This window comes from Homalodisca vitripennis, chromosome 2 (assembly GCF_021130785.1).
Source record: "Homalodisca vitripennis isolate AUS2020 chromosome 2, UT_GWSS_2.1, whole genome shotgun sequence".
NCBI classification, from domain to species: Eukaryota; Metazoa; Arthropoda; class Insecta; order Hemiptera; family Cicadellidae; genus Homalodisca; species Homalodisca vitripennis.
This window is the reverse complement of record NC_060208.1, coordinates 47,687,829-47,707,761: the sequence shown is the minus strand read 5'-3', so window position 1 is coordinate 47,707,761 and position 19,933 is coordinate 47,687,829. Positions and strand designations below refer to the sequence as shown.

Here is a 19,933-nt window from a genome sequence, read left to right as displayed (position 1 = left end):
CTTTCTTTCAACTTCTTGTCATGTTATTTTTATTACAACTAAATTATAATTATTTTTCAGTAGTGTTAATGTGTCATATTCAAATTCGAAAACAATAAATGACCTATACATGATTCCGGTATAGAGACATTCGGACATGCATTTATTATAGTGTGATCTGGACAGAGGCGTGTACATGCACAAATTGTTATTATCCCTCTGCTAACCAAAGGGATTTATTCAGCTCTTCATTATTAAAGGCGCAGTAAACATAAAAAAAAAACAAAGAATCCATAGATTTTGAATCCGTTTTTGTGTTCTCAGAATGCACTGTTGAAATATTTTAAGAATCGAGTGCAAATGTCCACATAATGTAAATCCAAATGGCGGTCCCTTTCTGGATAATTTCAAAACAAAACTCTAAATTATATTGTGCTGGTAACATTCTGAACCAATAATAAAACTGACCGCTTTGATGAACTAGGTAGCCATCATTGATGTAAAACAGTTCTGTTTTACATAATATATGGCATACATTCAGTTTTTACTGCTTATGTTTTACTATAACAAAATGAAAGATTTGCTTTTCATTTTACGAAGGTTGGTGATGGCTTTTTGAAATCTTATTTCGAAGGCTATATTATTTTGAGGTTTAGATGAAGCCGGTTGATAGCTTTCAACAGATAATGTTTTGGAGTAACTCGTTAATGTTCATCCCCGAACATCGCAAATGTGTAATCTGTATTAAGTCTTCTTCCGCGTTTTCTCCGAAATGAGTTGATTGTTATTTTAACCTGCGACGCGGGACTATTCGTGCACCGCTTATTAGGAATGCATCAGTGGACGGTGAGTAATCAAGGTTGGCAGCAGTGAGCCAATTACCAGTGTTGCCAACGTGAGGACAAGATGACGGACGACGTCGCGCACCTGTGTCCCACCTGTCGCACCATCCCGTCGCGCGCCGCTATCGTCTCCATCTTCGCGCCGGAGCCAACTCTGATAAGGCGCTGACATATTTACCTCTTCTCGGCCCCTTGGTTGGCACCCGTGCTTACCCAGCTTTGCCGCCAGATCGTTTGAAAACAACTATGACATAACTACTTTTGATCGGCGAGATGATTTTTGGCTGGATTTTTTCAAATCTGTACACGAATAGGTGCCAACAGTTTTATCATTTTGGTATGTGGAACTGTTCTTGTAGGTTATTATTTGATTTTTAGTTGACAGTAAATACGTTCATCATTCTGATTATTATTATTCTGAATGAAGAGAAATTTCTGTATATTTCTGGATACAATCAATTATAATGTAATCTATTGAAAGGTGTCTAAATATATATATTGTTACGTTCGATATTTCCTACACAGCCCGCAGTAGTTGTCTGCTCTGTTTATGTGTCTAACTATCTCTAAGAACTGTATGAACAATACTGGAAGTGTATCGCGTACACACAACGTAATGGTTTATATTTAGGCCATATTTTCATATCCGCAATGTTCGGAAACCAACAGATATAGAATGATTTCAATGGTGTAGATCAGAAATATTTCTATTTAAATAACTGATAATATGTGTCAAAGAAACGGTGAAAAATCTCAAGTTAGACAGCGTATCGTAACTGCCTTTCAAAAATTTAGGCCTATGCACAATTTTGTTCGTCAAGATGCAGGAAATCATGAGTGAGTAAATTAGGGATTTTGTATGAATTCCCACGACAACTCAATAACACGCACCATTGCCCGGGGCAGTCGCCACGACCGATTTAATGTAACAACGATGACGCGAAACCGATGAGACTGACGGGGCGAGACGTCTAAATAAAATCGGAGCTCCCAATTAGAGACCAACCCTAATAGAAACATCCAGGGCAAATTGGGCGACGCTACACGGGCGAAATGGCGGAAGAAGAGGTGCCGACAACATTTGTTTTCATTTAGTGGGGCCGGGGCGCCCCCTCCCCAATTTGCACTCCGGTCAAGACATGTGTCGGATCATAACTCACGGCAGCGGGAGCCGAGCAGAGCCCGGCCGTCGACACGACAACCCTTCCCGCTCGCTGGCTGGCTCACTTTGATCTACCGACTCTTGAAATAACGCTACCACTTGAGGCCGGAGAGAGCCGAGTCATGTTGGATTGTGCGGGGCGTGCGTGGGGTCCTTCCACTCCATTGTTGTGCCGTCGTATCATATCACCTTCATGTAACGTGTAGAGGGGGATTCATGGAAACGAATAAGAGTTGAGCAACTTTCGGCCGATTTCTTCACTGCCAATTTTTTGAAATTTGCTATAATCTATTACATTCAATAAAGAATCTAATTATACCATTTTTGAAAAGAAACTTTCACAAGTTTCAACAAGTTTTCACCTAATTTCTTACAAAGTGATTACGGTAGACATGTTAGGGTATCATATGCTAAACAAGTTCAGATCACACATTACAGAAGACAAGGCAGTAGTGAATGTGTTATAAGTATTCTAATTTAGCTAACCAGTTATTGTATAGCAGTTTAAAATTGTTGTCTAGGAGTTTGGCAACGTATTAGTAACAAAATAATGTTCAAAGTCAATTGCTTCCATATCTATGAATTATCATGCTGTTATTACAAATAAAATATCCCTTCTGGCTCAGTCGGAAAAGAAGAGTCAGGATTCACTTATGGCCGTAATCTCGTAATATCAAACTGAAGATGCATTCGTTATTAGTTTAGATGCTTAATTTGCTCAACACCCATGTAGTTAATAACAAGCAATGTTTGCATCTTAATATAACATTTACACTTCAAAAATGTATAAACATCATTGAAATTTATTTGTAAACACGTGGGCTTAATTTAGTTACAATTAAACCGGTTATGTTTATTTACTTAAATTTGCAACAGTTCAGTTGTACATTTTAATGCGTCAACATATTAAAATCTCAAGAGTCATCCAAAAATAAATAAGAAGAAATTATGCTTTAAATTGCTTCACAATTTAAAATAAATTTTAATTTATATTTATTTTTGGAGTAGCAGAGGTGAAAATGTTGCGCAAGTGTGAACGACTATCTTGAAACGTTTTAACAGATAAGACTGCTTAATGAACTCAACGAAAATATCTGTAAATGTTGTTTTAGTACCTGCTTAGTCTAAATTTATTAAGAACTACAGTATTTATCGTCTTCACAATCATTATGATATAACAAAAAAAATAAAGAACATACATATACATTGGATTTTGGCAGTTTAGGATTTGGGTATTATGATCGTAAAAAATGTAAAAATCTGCCGGAAATTCAGTCATGAAGGTGATTTCTATGAAAACTACCTAAAAGCTAAAGAAAATCATTAAAATTCTTTGGTATAACATTTAATGAAGGAAACTTAATTCTAATAATCTGTGTTATGTATACTATCGATTTAATGTTGCACCTAGGCTTTAATGTATCAACCTAGTAGTTTTGGTACGTATGCAATTTATACTCTCATTGCAAATATGATACTTGCATTCTCAGATTTTAACATCTGTTTACTCAACTCTGTTCGTGAGAAGAGCGATAAATAGACAGTATTTCATTGAGGTGTTATGGTATCAATAAGAATTTAAATACAGGAGACAATCTTACTCGGAATGGACTGCATTGCAATATTTTGGTTGTGAGAACGACGCAATTAAATAGATATATTACTATCAGTTTTGTTATAACAATCATTAATTCAGTTGCTTGATCTGGCCACCAGCTTCCATTATCTTTGTACTAAACAAATAACAAACAAATTTTAGACCCTGGGTGACAATTCTGCATATGACAACCAGACGCTGCAAAGGTTTAGATGATGACACATCGTAGATGAAGTATGTGTGTGCCTTGTATATCCTTCGTCAGAAATAAATTAAAGTTGTATAAAATCCTGTTGAAAAAACAAAGCGAGGAATTCAAAAGGGTTTATATTTACTGTCGAAATCTGCGGACAATAGAGATTGCCTCTATATAAACGGGGTTGTCTTTATCTACATAAACCCAAAATGTATAGGACTTCAGTCCTCAGCTTTAGTTGCAGAAAAAATCTTCCGTTTTTAAGGTTCAGTGCTGTCCCAACGGGCACAACGAATTAAATCGTATTAGAAACACAAACAATAACCGTGAACGTTCTACAATTTATTACTAAGGGCAACAGTCAAATACTGTTTTACAGGTACGTCAAAAATACTCCCATGTACTTATGTTGAAGTCATTTTCTGTATTTATATTGGTACTGCTAACATTATAGCGATAACAGTGGTTATTTGGCTGAACGTTAGCGAAGGGGTCAATTTCTTGGTGGGGGGTGGAAAAATTCCATTTCTGGTCTGTCTGACCGCACGATATCTCGAAAAGAAACTGACGATTCTACTCGAAGCTTCATTTCAACATAGACAAAAGTAAGTTCTGTTTAGTAATAGAATTTGGCTTAGCATCATTGAAATAATCATTTCTCTTTTATTTTCCGGGGGGGGGGGGGGGGAGGGAAGGAAGGAATGTAAAAATGTCTTTTCTATATGATTTTCTGTCTGACTACATGCCATAGAACATTCTGGGAATGATAGGAGAATATATTTGAAATTTTGCAAACAACTGCGCGTCACATGTTAAGGCGTACTCTTACATTGTATAGCTATCGCAAGAGAATGCTGCTGACGCTACAAATGCTACTTTGGGTGAGAGTCTGTAAGCTATTTTGATAGTACAGAGAGTTTCCTGTTACTTCTGTTAAAGAGTTCATGGGGTTGTCAAGAGCCATTGAAAACTTTACGTACGTATCAGTAGGGTCAACGAGATTACACAAAACCTGTCTGAATGTTACATTAGGGCGAATGAGTGGTGACACCAGCAGAGCTCGTAGGATTGATGCTTTGTTGATAATAACACTGGAATTTAGGAGACGTGAGGCGTAAACGCTAACAAACCCTCTCGTCCCTAGATGTCTTGTAAACAGCTGACTATGACACTTTATGTTTGTTTGGTGCAGCCCGAGATAAGGATATATTACGTGCCACTAATTCAATTCTTCTATGCCTATCGGCCAGAGCTGAATCCTGCGGATTTGATGCGAGTAAGATGAGTTAAATCGGAGAGAGATTAAGGCGCTCCTATTTTGTACTTCGTAAATATTTGCCTTCAATTTTCACGGTGACATGCACAATCATCGAAATCGATGTTGCTTATACAAACTGAAGACAAATTGTTGCGATGCTTTAAAGTAGAGCAAATCAGGAGAACGCAACAACAAGCCAAAAGACACAAGGGCATTTGGTTAAAACGTCATAATGTATGAAATGGAATGTTTTTTGTCGGTAGATTTGTTTGAGTCCCTGTTTCGCGGTGAACTGCGCAGAAGTTGTCAACTGCTTTCTCAGAGAGAAACTTGAGTAGCTGCCAGACTTTCAGGAATCGTAATCTTATCTTCAAGCGGCTTTTAGGTGAAACACTGTTCCATAGCGAGCACCAGTAGCGACTATTGAGGTAGAAAAATGCTAAAGATAAGTTTAAGGAACTGCAAACTTTAATGATCTGTATCTCTTTGCGAGTAAGGACGGTGCTTGGTATCATGACGTGTGTTTGGTGCACTTTTAGTGAATTATGCTGCCCTGAGAGACGGTGTTTTGACGTAGTCGCACTACCGGCTCACCCCAAACAGATGGCATGACTTCACTGTTGAACTGCGTTGGAAAGATAAATCGCAAACTCCCTGAATGTTATATAACTCATTAATTGATTCAGAAACTAACAAAACTTCTTGGTACCCTCAGTTTTGTGAATCATTGGAATATCTCTGCTGCGAGTCATTACACGATCTCGGGACGTTTCGCCGACCGGGATCTGAAGTCAGAGGTCGCTGCAAATGGCCGCGACCTTTCATAATCAAAGGCAGTTTGTGCTTATCACGGGGATTATGGTTCGGTTTGTGATATTTTAATATAGAACATAAGTAGATAACTTAATCAACTGATAACAAGTAATGTTTACCGAACTAGTGCGTTTTGGAATCTATACAGAATTAACGTATAAATATTTGAGAACAAAGAATATAAATTATACCGTCATCGAAAATACAAGTTTAAATTTGTGTTATGCTTCAGTACTTTCCAATTTTAAGTTAATTGATTATTTTGTATGTAATTAAATTCGGCTTATAGTTTTCACCTCTTCTATACCCCGACAGTCAGTCAAACAGCAACACAGCAAAGGGTGAGCGATATCCCTGTGGGTGACTCTGACAATTACAGTGTCCTAACAGAAACCCTAACACCCAGATTGTTAGTCAGTCAAACGGCAACAAGAAATGGATGAGTGATGTTCCTGTGGGTGACTCTGGTATTAGCAATAGTGTCCCACATAGAAACACCAACACCTAGATTATTTCTCAGTCAAGAAGCAACAGAGGAAGAGACGAGCGAGGTGCCTGTGGGTGACAATGTTTATAGTAGTGTCATAGACAGAACTCTTAATACCAAGACTATTTCTCAGTTAAGAGCAACAGAGGAAGAGATGAGCGATGTGCTTTTGGGTGACAGTCAACAGAGGAGATAAGTAGGTTTCCTGTAGGCAACAATGTCTATAGCAGAGCCATATTTTAAAATCTTAACACCAAGACTATCTCTCAGTGAAGAGTAACAGAGGAAGAGATGAGCGATGTGCGAATGGGTGACAGTCAACAGAGGAGATAAGTAGGTTTCCTGTAGGCAACAATGTCTATAACAGTGCCATAGTCTAAAATCTTAACACCAAGACTATCTCTCAGTGAAGAGCAACAGAGGAAGAGATGAGCGATGTGTTTTGGGTGACAGTCAACAGAGGAGATAAGTAGGTTTCCTGTAGGCAACAATGTCTATAGCAGAGCCATATTTTAAAATCTTAACACCAAGACTATCTCTCAGTGAAGAGTAACAGAGGAAGAGATGAGCGATGTGCGAATGGGTGACAGTCAACAGAGGAGATAAGTAGGTTTCCTGTAGGCAAGAATGTCTATAGCAGTGCCATAGTCTAAAATCTTAACAACGACTATTTCTCAGTGAAGAGCAACAGAGGAAGAGAGATGAGCGATGTGCGAATGGGTGACAGTCAACAGAGGAGATAAGTAGGTTTCCTGTAGGCAACAATGTCTATAGCAGTGCCATAGTCTAAAATCTTAACACCAAGACTATTTCTCAGTGAAGAGCAACAGAGGAAGAGATGAGCGATGAGCCTGTGGGTGGCTCTAACATCAGTTGGCCCGAGTTCTCACGTTCCGCCAATTTGCACCCTGAGCCGGTGGCTTGACTCAATACCCTCTTTGTCCCATACAAACCCCCCATTGTCCGGCCAGTTAGTACATGTCTAGTTAGCCTGGCTACCTCTCATTAATGGAGCAACGAGCCCAGTCTCTTTTGCGCTTCTTTCATATTGCCCAATTTTGAGTATTCATACAATGTATATAACTATCGAATGTGCTTCTTCTATTTAAAAATGTCAATAAAAAATGCAATAAATGGTTTTATTTTTTTATTTTCCTCTCATTGGGTTATAATTTTACTAAACCCTAGGCCTTTATTTGGGTCTTCTGTAATTACGTGTTATTGTACAAATGCAAATGCTGTCTTCCTTTTATATAAATTATTAGAATTTTATCCCACGCAATTTTTTAGGGTTTGCACATGTATGAGCACTTTTGGTTCGAGTGAATTATATTTCCGACGCCAATGTTGAGTTTGATTTCTTGCCACGATAAAAAATATGTTAAACTTATGTTTATGGTCATTGTAATTTACTCGTCTTAGTATTGTTTTGTTCTATAGCCGCCTTTGCCTTTTTGCCCGATAAAGACAACACACAGCTCTGAGAAGCATGCTTGTAGTTTTCATAACAGTCTTTAAATTATATAAAAAGCAGACTACTTTGTCTTTTCTGCACGCTATTAGTTACCGGCTCCTTTGAACGCAATGTAGTAGGCGTTGCATGTGACCAGAGCTGGTTCGAGTGAATTATATTTGCGACGCCAATGTTGGGTTTAGCGTGTTACTGTGATAAAGAAATGCGTGAAAGAGTGTACAATTACTGTTGTAGTTAACTTTGTTGTTAGTATCTTTTGTTCCATAGTTGATTTCGTCTCTTTTTATAGCAACAATTTATAGTAAACATTGAATAGTAACTTTGTCTTTTGTATCTGCTACTTAACATTGTGCTTAAAAAATACATTGAGATTGACACTATTTACATGTTTCTTTCTTTAGAAACTGAAAAATATTTTTAATACTGGAAACATTTGGAGCTGGAATTGGTATATACGAGTAAGTTCAAAAGCGCAGTTCAGCGAACTTTCATCTAGCATTGATTTTGCCCACTGCTTCAAGAGTCTTTTGAGTCAAATTCTGACCATCTTATGTTTTAGGACATTTTGTATGGTGAATGTCTAAGTAATAGGTTAATAGGTGATTAGGTAATAGGTATTTACCTAATCGCCGAAATCTAAAATCTGCGTAAAAACTAAAGGTTACTCCTTAGAGAATTTGCAAACTATAAACGTAAATAAATTGAAAATGGAGGTTAAAATAATTAAACATATGGCTGTGCTGTCATAAAAAAATGTTCGCACAGAATATTTTATTATATTTAACAGGCTCTTTCAATGAATATTTTACAACTTATGAATCGAAGCTTTAAAGAACAGTGGGGCATAGTCCGGAGGGATTTTCGAAATAGGAATATGCCTACATTCATCCTAGAGTCTCTAAGAATGTACATGTAAAATTTCAGTACAATCTGTTATGAATAGTTTCCACTGAATGCAAAACAAACAATGGCATTAATAATATATTATTATCTTAATAGTGCATGTATATCTTTGATGTATTCAACTCTTTATGAACTACCCCCCAGGCTTCAAAGAATTCAGTAGTGGATACAGAGATTCGCGTTCTAGAAAATCCTGGTCCTAGCGGGTGTCAATTCTTGAGGAATAGTGTTTTATGGACCTTTCATGAAAATATATGCATTCCTTGATATCCTATAAATGTATAGGATTTATGTGCGCTATGCCTACTATCTATAAATTCAACTTGATCACAATGTAAGTTGTTACATTCCGGACAAACCCGACTAACCAAGTACGCAGTCACAGAGACCTTCATGTGCTCGCAGCCGATGTTGTAACGTCATCGCACAAGGTTCCCGAAATTCAGCCTCGACCTGCTTCCTCTAACTAAGATTTTATTATGAGCTTTACATTTTTCAAGTGTGGGCTATTATCTTGTTGGAGTTAGGACGTTTCTTAGGAGAATCGTTCAGGAGGATAATTACTTCCAATTATCGTGCCACAAAAATGTTACCATCTGACACTGTACTTACATCAGTGTACACTAAAAATAAAACAGCATTCAGAGTTGATAATAATAATTTATTATAACACCCTGATGCTTAACTTAATTACATTCAAACACTTAAACCAATATTTAATACTTTTTTTTTGTGAGGCCTTTCGGTAGCAAGGCTATCTTCGTCAGACACATCACAAAAGTAAATACTTAAATATTGGTTTAAGTGTTAAATGTAATTAAGTTAACAGTAGTCAATATAAGCCCCATCCTCAACCCTGATGTTTGTTTAGTTTATTATTGACGATGGCAGGTTTGGAAGGATAAAACGGTTTCGAACATTTGCTATAGTTAAATGTTACCAAACGTATAACATTACGTTTCGAGGATATATTTCAATCCTTGAAACGTTGTGTTAGAAATATAGACCTAAATTTTTTAACATATAACGATAGAAGATATCCATAACCCTATTATATTCTGATGTTATGTACTGACACTTTGTCTGGGACAAATATAGTTGACTGACCCTTTAAATATACATTTGCTTTATTAAAAAATATAGTCTTATGGTCTAATCATGAATTAGATATGACCTTTTAGATATGACAATGTACCCCAAATAATTTTTCTAGTTAAATATGTTTCCCTTTTACTGGACCGCGAATATTGACGTCACGGTTGCTAATGACCACGAAAGCTGATAATCGCGAAACGAATTTGCTAGCAAAGAGACGGCCACAAAATCTTTCTGCTTTGAATCCTGACGACCAAGAAATATTAACCACCAATCCGCCTAAATCTACCATAAACTAATCAGCTTTAACTGAGACAATATTTAATAAAGTACAAACTGCTTCACCAGAGGTACGTATAACTTCATTACTGGTTTGAATTATCAAAATCGGTAAGGTATGAACTGAATTACTTTCATGTACAAGGTGATTTTTTAACGTGGGTTGTATTGGAATCTTTTGTACCGTAATTATGACAAAACACTATAACGACTTGGATTGTTGATATTAATATTCCAGAGTATTAATATTTAAATCATCAATAATACATCCAAGACGATATAAAATATTTTTTGATTAGTAAAGATTCTAGTGAATATTAAGTACAATGTATTACTAAATTTGTTAACTATTAAATATTATCTAACGCAAAATAATAAGTTCAACGTTTCAGAATTTTTATCACTCTATTTTCCACAAAGAATTGACAAACCTTTTTGTAAATTTAAAAATTCCTTTGGCAAGAAATAAAAATATTAATCAAATATATCAAACTAAAAATCAGAGCTCTCTTCTAAAATAAAATAATAAAGTTTTAAAATAAGAATGAAATACCACTTGGAAATAATAAAAATAAAAATGTTCACTTCTAAGTTCACTCAAAATTCAAAATAAAAATTTCAACTTCTCTTTAGACTATTTGAACCTTAACTTTCAAGTCTCTGCAATTCAGATTACAAGTCTCTCTCTAACAATTATTAAAGTTTAATTAATTTTCAATTAATAATTCACAATAAAACAGTTCCAGTTAAATATTAATAAATTACTACCTTTTCAAATCTCAATTAAAGTTATTAACAAAGTTCAATTTTAATTCACTTCTCTTGCAAGCATGAACCAAATGTAACTTGTATGATTCTATTATGCTCTATTGTTCTTCGAGAATAAGTTATTCAGATTGCTTTGTAGTTCCTATGAATTTAATTTTTTCCTCAAAATCACTCGCGGAAAAAATTTAAGAAAAACGGCACACTGCAATTAACTTTACTCACGAAAATAACCAAAAGAAGAGCGAAAATTATGAGCGGGCGCTTAAATACTTCCCATTCCAATCACCTTTGCAGGACATCCGTGGAGCTCTCTCATTGGTCCAGCTGTATCAAACCAGGAGAACAATACTCACAATAAGACAAGTTCTAATCAATTCAAGGCAGTCAACCTGCCTTCCTAACAATTTAAAACTACCAGTGCTAACTTGCCAAAGGATTACATGTTCGATTTTACCCTGACATTTCACAATCTAATCTAAAATTAAGTCCCAATATTTCGATCCCAAAATTTTTATTTAATTTAAGTTTTAATTAAAAAAATAAATCAATGTAGCTTTAAAAAACGCTACAAACACTTACTTTTTAAACGTAATTTTAGTATTTAATTTAATAATCAATTTTTAAGATTTCCAATATTTTTCAATATAGCGGACATATTTAATTTTTGGTATTAAACACAAAGTGTTTATGATAGATTTGAATTTAAAATTCGATTTTAACTATTCGGCTATTTTATTCTTGGTTATTTTATTACTATACTCGTTTGAAAGTTGTATTATAGGCATTCATAGTTTTGCAATTCGCTATTTGAAGCACTGTATACAGGCTATATGCATTGTGGTTTTGTTTGCTAGTAAAATGTAGAAAAAGTCAAAATCAGTGTTCTAGATTATGTTTCCAGAACAAAGTATAACATTCTTATTTCTCTCGTCATTTGCTAATTCATGAACAATATATTTTAGAACATTGTAGGTATGAAAAATTCGTAAAGCATATTGACAATAGTGTCTTTTTAAAATTGGGAGGTGAACATGAAGTGAATTACCACTAGTGAATTACAGCACATATTCCAATAATTAATTTAATTTTGCGAGGTCTTTCAGAATCGAGGATTCCATCGTCAGGCAATATCACAATTGAATAAATATTTACATTTTTTTAACAATAAGTACAAAAATAACATATGATAAAGGATTTAGAAAATGGTTAGCCAGTATAAAATTATTTTTGTACTTATCGTTTAGAAAAGTGTAAATGTTTATTCATTTGTGAAGCCCGATGATGGAATCCTTGATTCTGAAAGGCCTCGCATAATTAAATTAATGATTGGAATATGTGTTGTAATTCACTAGTGGTATTAAATTAAAATATTTCCAATGCTCCAAGAATCTTCATGAAGACAATAATTTAAAACTTTGAATTGCAAGATCACTGAATCTAACTTAGTATGACGTAGCAGATGCACCGCTGCTGGTCAGATTTGTGTATTTTGGACGCAGTTTCTTCATTGAAAGTTTAACGACGTGTGTCAGCGTACACTTGGGATGAAATAACTGATCTGTCTATATTATTTTCTCTTGCAACATTATATTATATTACATTTGGAAGAGGTAGTCTATGAGAATATTGACTAAATAAAACGGACAATATTGAATATAATATACCATGTGATCAACGAAATACCAAAATATCGAGAACATAGCCTAGAAGGACTCTCCCTTAACAGACATTAAATCATATACCCCTTTCTCGTAATAATTTATTTTGTCATTAAATTGCACATATTTATGGTAACTGGCACATTCATAAATCTACTATCAGTTGTATATTGAGGTATAAATCAGTCGTGTTGGGTACTTACAACTTTGTTGTAAGGCTGTATTTCAGTCTCATTATCATAAATCTAAAAAATACCGACGTTTTAACAGAATATCATTAGCTGAAGAAATGAGAAAATACTTTTTAATTATTTAATGTAAAAATTATTTGTAATATAAAAGAGAAACCTGATAAAACGGCCACGAATAGGACTACTTCGATAAAACCCGCTTGTACTTCGTCAAACATTACATTTATAAATCCTTATAAAAGTGAAGTAAATACACGAAATCTGGTAATAAGAGCACTAAAATTTGTTGTGGAAATTTCTGTCGAGAATTTCTACATTTTAAACAGTTTCGGTAGGACGATAATAGTACTAACCATGTTTACCAACTTCTCCGCTTTGTCCGACGCGGTTGGAATAAAATTCTGTTTTAAACAGAAAGGTGCGGCCGCGTTATATTAGCAGTTGGAGCAACTTAACAAATATAATATCCCTCGTTAGCACCAACCCGTCAAAAGCATGAGAGGCGCCAACCAATTTGTACCTGGGACGTTTAAAAAGATGGTCGATTTCGGAACTTTTTACCTTTATTAGTTTATATTAATTACACCTGCTCCTTTGGTAAAGAGTTGGGACTCAAACTTGTTAAGCATTAATAAAAAGTTGTAATTCGGCATAGTATATCCATACAGCCACACAGTATTTAAGTTTTTATTGAATGCAAGTTGGAATGAATGCTTGTGTGTCTTGCTATAGTATTGTAAATATGTATAAAGTTACATTAATTATAGATGTTTGTTTTTTTAAAGCTAAGATTCATTTAATATATAATGTGAATAAATAGAATTATTTTTAGTTATAAATGTATATATGTATGTTAGTTTAATGTTTTATGAGGTTAAGTGGTAGAGAGGACCTAACTTCCCCTCTAATAAAGACAATTTTCATTTAATTTCATTTTCATTTATTTCATATTGCCCGATATCTGAAATTAACAGTTGTCTTATTCGTTGAATGCTTGTAAGTGAAATTATTAGACATGTTTAAAATGAGCATTTAAAAAAAGATTTCGAGATGATACGGCATACTATTATTAGTGACTTACTTTATGTTTGTAATAAACTTATACACCATTTTCTTTTAAGATACACATACTTTTTTATTTTGCCGGGCGACTCACAAAGATATGCAGAAACTGTAGGAGCTCATTATAGATGTAAAAATAATGTAAAGTATTTTTTATCAAACATGGTCCCGGAAATGCTTCGTTAGCGAGTTACGGCTAGCGAAACATTTTGCCCGGATTTCACCATGTAAAACGAAGTCTTCCTGAAATTCTGGTATATTTTTTGACCTGATAAGTCAGTCAAATGTAACAGCCGTGTTCTACTGTTATAAATAGAAATTTATCTAACCAAACATCTATTCGCCTTTTGTGTACTTTATTTCTACAGTTTCCTTCAAAATAAAATTTTCTGAACGTTTTATTAAAAATATTTTGCTCAGTTTCTTGGTAAAATAACAAAGTTATTGTTGCCCAAAGATGAAAAAAAAAACTACTTAACTTACAGTTCTGGGCCCTGTTTTATTCAATTTACCACGCCAACCCCCATAAGAAACGATTGAACCTTACCAGAATTTCATGAAGACCTCGTTTTACATGATGAGCTGAAATCCGGGAGAAATCTTTCGCTAGCCGTAACTCTAAAAATCACTTCCGGAACCATGTTTATAAAAACTTTTTATTATATGGTTATACCAACCTCTCGCGAAACACCGTGTAAATCAAGTTAAACGTGTTGTAAAGGATGGTATTGGTAATCATCCTATTCACCGGAGTTTAAATGTTACTTAGAGAGGAACAAAAATAAGAAGAGTTACGAGAAGAGTGTGTACATCGCGTTGGAATGGGCGCAGCCAGACCAGACCTACAACGTAGCAAGACTACCTATGTATCTTCATGTTATGTTCCTGCAGCTAAAATTCTCCATTGGTTCCAGATCATCCTCAGACAAGAGGAAGAGTCATGTGAAGAGGCCGATGAACGCGTTCATGGTGTGGGCGCAGGCGGCAAGGCGCAAACTAGCGGACCAGTACCCGCAGCTTCACAACGCACAGCTCAGCAAGACTACCTTCATGTTATGTTCCTGCAGTTACAATCCTCCATTTGTTACAGATTATCCTCAGACAAGAGGAAGAGTCATGTGAAGATGCCGACGATGCGTTGATGGTGTGGGCGCAGGCGGCAAGGCGCAAGCTAGCGCCTCATGTATCCTCATGTTATGTTCCTGCAGTTACAATCCTCCATTTGTTACAGATCATCCTCAGACAAGAGGAAGAGTCATGTGAAGATGCCGACGATGCGTTGATGGTGTGGGCGCAGGCGGCAAGGCGCAAGCTAGCGCCTCATGTATCCTCATGTTATGTTCCTGCAGTTACAATCCTCCATTTGTTACAGATCATCCTCAGACAAGAGGAAGAGTCATGTGAAGAGGCCGATGAACGCGTTCATGGTGTGGGCGCAGGCGGCAAGGCGCAAGCTAGCGGACCAGTATCCGCAGCTTCACAACGCACAGCTCAGCAAGACGTTGGGTCGACTATGGAAGTAAGTGATTCACACTTACAATTTCCACTTACTTATATTTTTATAATTAGTTTCTATATACGATTATATCTCCCATAGATAATTTAATTACCACACGAGGATTTTAAATTGATAATACTTGATACTTCCAAACAACAATATCCGTAAGTAAGGCTTATTTATTAAAAGAAAAACGAAAATTATCCAAAGAGCGATCAATTCAAGAAATGCTTTACTCAAGTGATTCATTGTTGGTTTAATTTCAAATTTAAGAATGGAATTAGTACTTCGAATTTGTATTTCCTTATCCGTATGTTTATGGCTTTATAAAATAAAAAGGTATCTATCAACCATTATGTGACGGTCTGTACAATGCCGAGGAAAGGACATTTTGAAGTCAGCATACCAGCGAGTATAGTAAAGATGGGGTTGTCACGATAAGAGGGATTAGCAAGGAATTGCGCAACATTGACCGCTTGAAAACTCGCTTAATCCTTTGGTGTTTAATTTTATTATCCATATCGACTATTCAAAAGGTCAATATGTAGTTGGTACAAGGGATATGTGTTCAATCTACTCTTCACTCAGGTAACCTTGGAGATTTTATTTGTAGGAAACGCGATAGGGCAGTTGGATCAAGAGAGGACATCATGAAAGAGGATATATCTGCAGCCAATTGAAACTCCTAAGCTGCTGGCTCAGTTAGGACTCTGACTCAAGCCGAATGATTGATAGCCCGATTACACAATAAAACTCCCAAAAATAGTTATATATTTAGATAATATATTAATTTAGGAACTTTAAATTCGCAGTGCACCAATTTGTGTATTTAATGGTTGTCAAACATACCATAAAACAGAGTTCATAAGTGCGTATTCTCTTCCTGAGCACGAATACTCCAATTCATCTCTTCCTGAGCACGAATACTCCAATTCATCTCTCTTCCGTACATGCTCTTCGTTAATGGTTTTAGGTACTTTAGACATTCAAACTCGTGGCTTGGAAAGGACATCGAACAGGATCAAGTTAAAAGTGAATTTTGAAGAGGAGAGGGGAGTAGACGTGAGCGTTTTAGGTGAATCAATGGTTCACCAAATGACAATATAATGTGTCATTTGTATAAATGGCAGATATAGCATTTATACAAATGATTTTCTCAAAGGTTGAATGGCTTAGGTAGGAGGGATTTATTGAAGGACTCTTCTTATTGGAATACACTATTTTCTATTAATTAATGAAAGAAAAGTCACATTTGTCCAAATTATTCAAATTGTTGATTCACACTTGACGATAGCATCTTTGATGTTGAAAGGCCTCGTGTATAAAAATACAAATTGGATAGTTGTGACTTTTTTCATCAACTAATAGAAAATATGAAGGATTTAGTTCATTTAGTTATCGGTAATGGCAGAAACCAGATAGAACTAGGAAGAATATTCACTTTAATTATTGCTCAGTTATGACACAGATCAGCTAGTACTTCTGCAAGTGGTCTGCCTACATTGCGTGTGGATGAGGTAGGTAGGTTAGTAAGAAGGATTTTGTTCAATTAATGGTCAGTTATGACATAGATCAGCTAGTACTTCTGCAAGTGGTCTGCCTACATTGCGTGTGGATGAGGTAGGAAGGTTAGTAAGAAGGATTTAGTTCATTTAGTTATCGGTAATGGCAGAAACCAGATAGAACTAGGAAGAATTCACTTCAATTATTGCTCAGTTATGACACAGATCAGCTAGTACTTCTGCAAGTGGTCTGCCTACATTGCGTGTGGATGAGGTAGGAAGGTTAGTAAGAAGGATTTAGTTCAATTAATGGTCAGTTATGACACAGATCAGCTAGTACTTCTGCAAGTGGTCTGCCTACATTGCGTGTGGATGAGGTAGGAAGGTTAGTAAGAAGGATTTAGTTCAATTAATGGTCAGTTATGACATAGATCAGCTAGTACTTCTGCAAGTGGTCTGCCTACATTGCGTGTGGATGAGGTAGGAAGGTTAGTAAGAAGGATTTAGTTCAATTAATGGTCAGTTATGACAGGAGTCCCGGGTGAGCCTACCCAAACGTATCCTGTTTCTGCATCTGGACCTTGTCAGAGACCCACTTGAGAGTCAACTTCCCGTGCCTTACTTGATTGTTTGTATATAGGCTTCCAACTGGGTCCTAGTGTAGTGACTCGCTTTTGGTCAATAAAATCAGCTAGACACCTTGTATTGGGTTTTGTTACAGTGTTGTGAGTTGGTATCCATTACCTTATTTAAGTATTGCATATTGTATTTATGTGGTGCGATCGGATTCTGCCAGATACAATTATAAAATGTTTATACCGTATTAGACTTTAGTTACTGATCTTGAAAGGAAAAAACCATTATACTTTTGTGATAATTCCATGACGAATTGCAGTTTTTTGCTTTTCATTCCTAGAAATAATATTACTCGTCAACCCAGTATGAATGTGTAAGCTTTACAGTAATTGGTGAATCTTGAAATCAAACCCACAGTATTGATTATTTACAGTAGATATGTGAAAACAGATAAAGGGAATATCATGATTGATGTGTTACAATAATATAATTTCCTCAAGTAATACTTCATAAAACATGTAATTTTATAAAATCTTATTTAATTTTTTGTTTAATGTTTGTTATCGACGATGAATGGTTTGAAAGGATAACAGGATTTCGGACATTTGTGAATGTTATAAATAATTCTCAGGATTGAAATCTACCTTCTGCTCCTATTCAGTACACTTACTTCCCTTTTCCTCACTTTTTAGATTTCAAGTATATGTTTGTGTATTACATATTTTATACTTGAGCAAGATGATGGATTTTAACTATCAAAACGTAATGTTATTTTCAATGTATGACGTAATGTCATACATTTTTACAATAACGGTGACAAATTTCCGATATCCTACTATCTTATTTCACCGAAACAATGTAATTTCCTTAAGTACATTATTTCAAATCGTGCAATTAATTTAAGTGAGACATTTTGAACAATTATTTCCTTATCTTCATAATTTTTCTTCGGGCTTGGTCAGAAAGTGTCAAAAATCACACACACACACACACACACACACACACACACACACACACACACACACACACACACACACACACACACACACACACACACACACACACACACACACACACACACACACACACACACACACACACACACACACACACACACACACACCACACACACACACACACACACACACACACACACACACACACACACACACACACACACACACACACACACACACACACACACACACACACACACACACACACACACACACACACACACACACACACACACACACACACACAACACACACACACACACACACACACACACACACACACACACACACACACACACACACACACACACACACACACACACACACACACACACACACACACACACACACACACACACACACACACACACACACACACACACACACACACACACACACACACACACACACACACACACACACACACACACACACACACACACACACACACACACACACACACACACACACACACACACACACAGACAGACACAGACAGAAACACACACAGTACTTGGAATAGTAACGGTGGGATAGTAAGCTAGGGAGCGGTATCCTATCTTTGGTAGTTTGGACAAGGGTGGTGAATTTCCCTTGATACGTTTTGTTCGGCGGTTTTGGTACTGCTGAAACCGTAGACTGGTAGCCCTCATGATGTGCTTCCAGGGTGCGCAAAAGTCTCTTGTGGCTTAAGTGCATGGCAATAGGCCGCCCCATAGAAGAAGAAGAACGGTGGGATAACTGACATCATAATGTGTTTCGGGCCGACTATGGCTGCATCTGAATAAAGATAAAATGTCTACTGGCTTCTTCTAAACTACAGTGTGTATAGTGAATCAAATGACCTCTTTTTGATATTGTAATTTCTAGTTGTATGCTTGTAACGCTTTTATAAGCCATCGTTTCCAGTCGTTACAGCTATATTCCTCGGGGCCAAGATACTAATTCATGGGTTATGAATGTTTCACTCATGACAAAGGTGACAATCTATTAGCTACCTAGAAGACAAATGCTTTTGCCAGATACTTCCCAGTGTGACGAACGTTTTGGACTCAACTAAAGCATTAACCTCAACTGTATGAGTGACTGATTTCACTTAAAATTCCGGATCTGACTCTTCTGGCGAGCTGGCATCCAACATCTCGGTTTCTTAGAGAAATCTCAACAAAGGCTCAGCCATATCTGAATTTTGTTAAGTAGAATTAAAGTACCATCTGAGCTGCAGTGGCTGAGGAGACTCAAAATAAATAACAACAAATAAATTAATTTTTCATCACTATATGGTAATAGGCTTCTTTCCATTATAGCTACGATCTGCGGAAGTCATCGTTTCCCTCGTAGCTACTAAGTCAGCTAGCTGGTTTCTCTCTCACAAACATTACTTTCCCTATGTAAACAAGTCTTTCACTATGTAAACATGTATTTACCTGTATAAACAATAATCTTTTAAAGAATTTCGTGCGCTTGTATGCACCGGGACGAAAATTATTCATCAATACTCGTCTCAAAAGTTCTATAGTGGGACTTGATAGTCTCTACTATCAAGTCCTGCAATAGGTCATTTTCGAGAATAGTAC

At 36.1% G+C, this 19,933-nt stretch overlaps 1 protein-coding gene across 1 annotated transcript in view; it reads left to right on the top strand.

Annotated features, from left to right (window-relative positions):
- The window catches only part of LOC124353905 (transcription factor SOX-10-like), a 53,579-nt gene that overhangs the window by 16,780 nt on the left and 16,866 nt on the right, over positions 1 to 19,933 (top strand). The window contains exon 2 of the mRNA XM_046803959.1: positions 15,137 to 15,283. Within this exon, the coding sequence (XP_046659915.1) occupies positions 15,137 to 15,283 (147 nt within the window). The remainder of the gene's footprint in view (positions 1 to 15,136; positions 15,284 to 19,933) is intronic.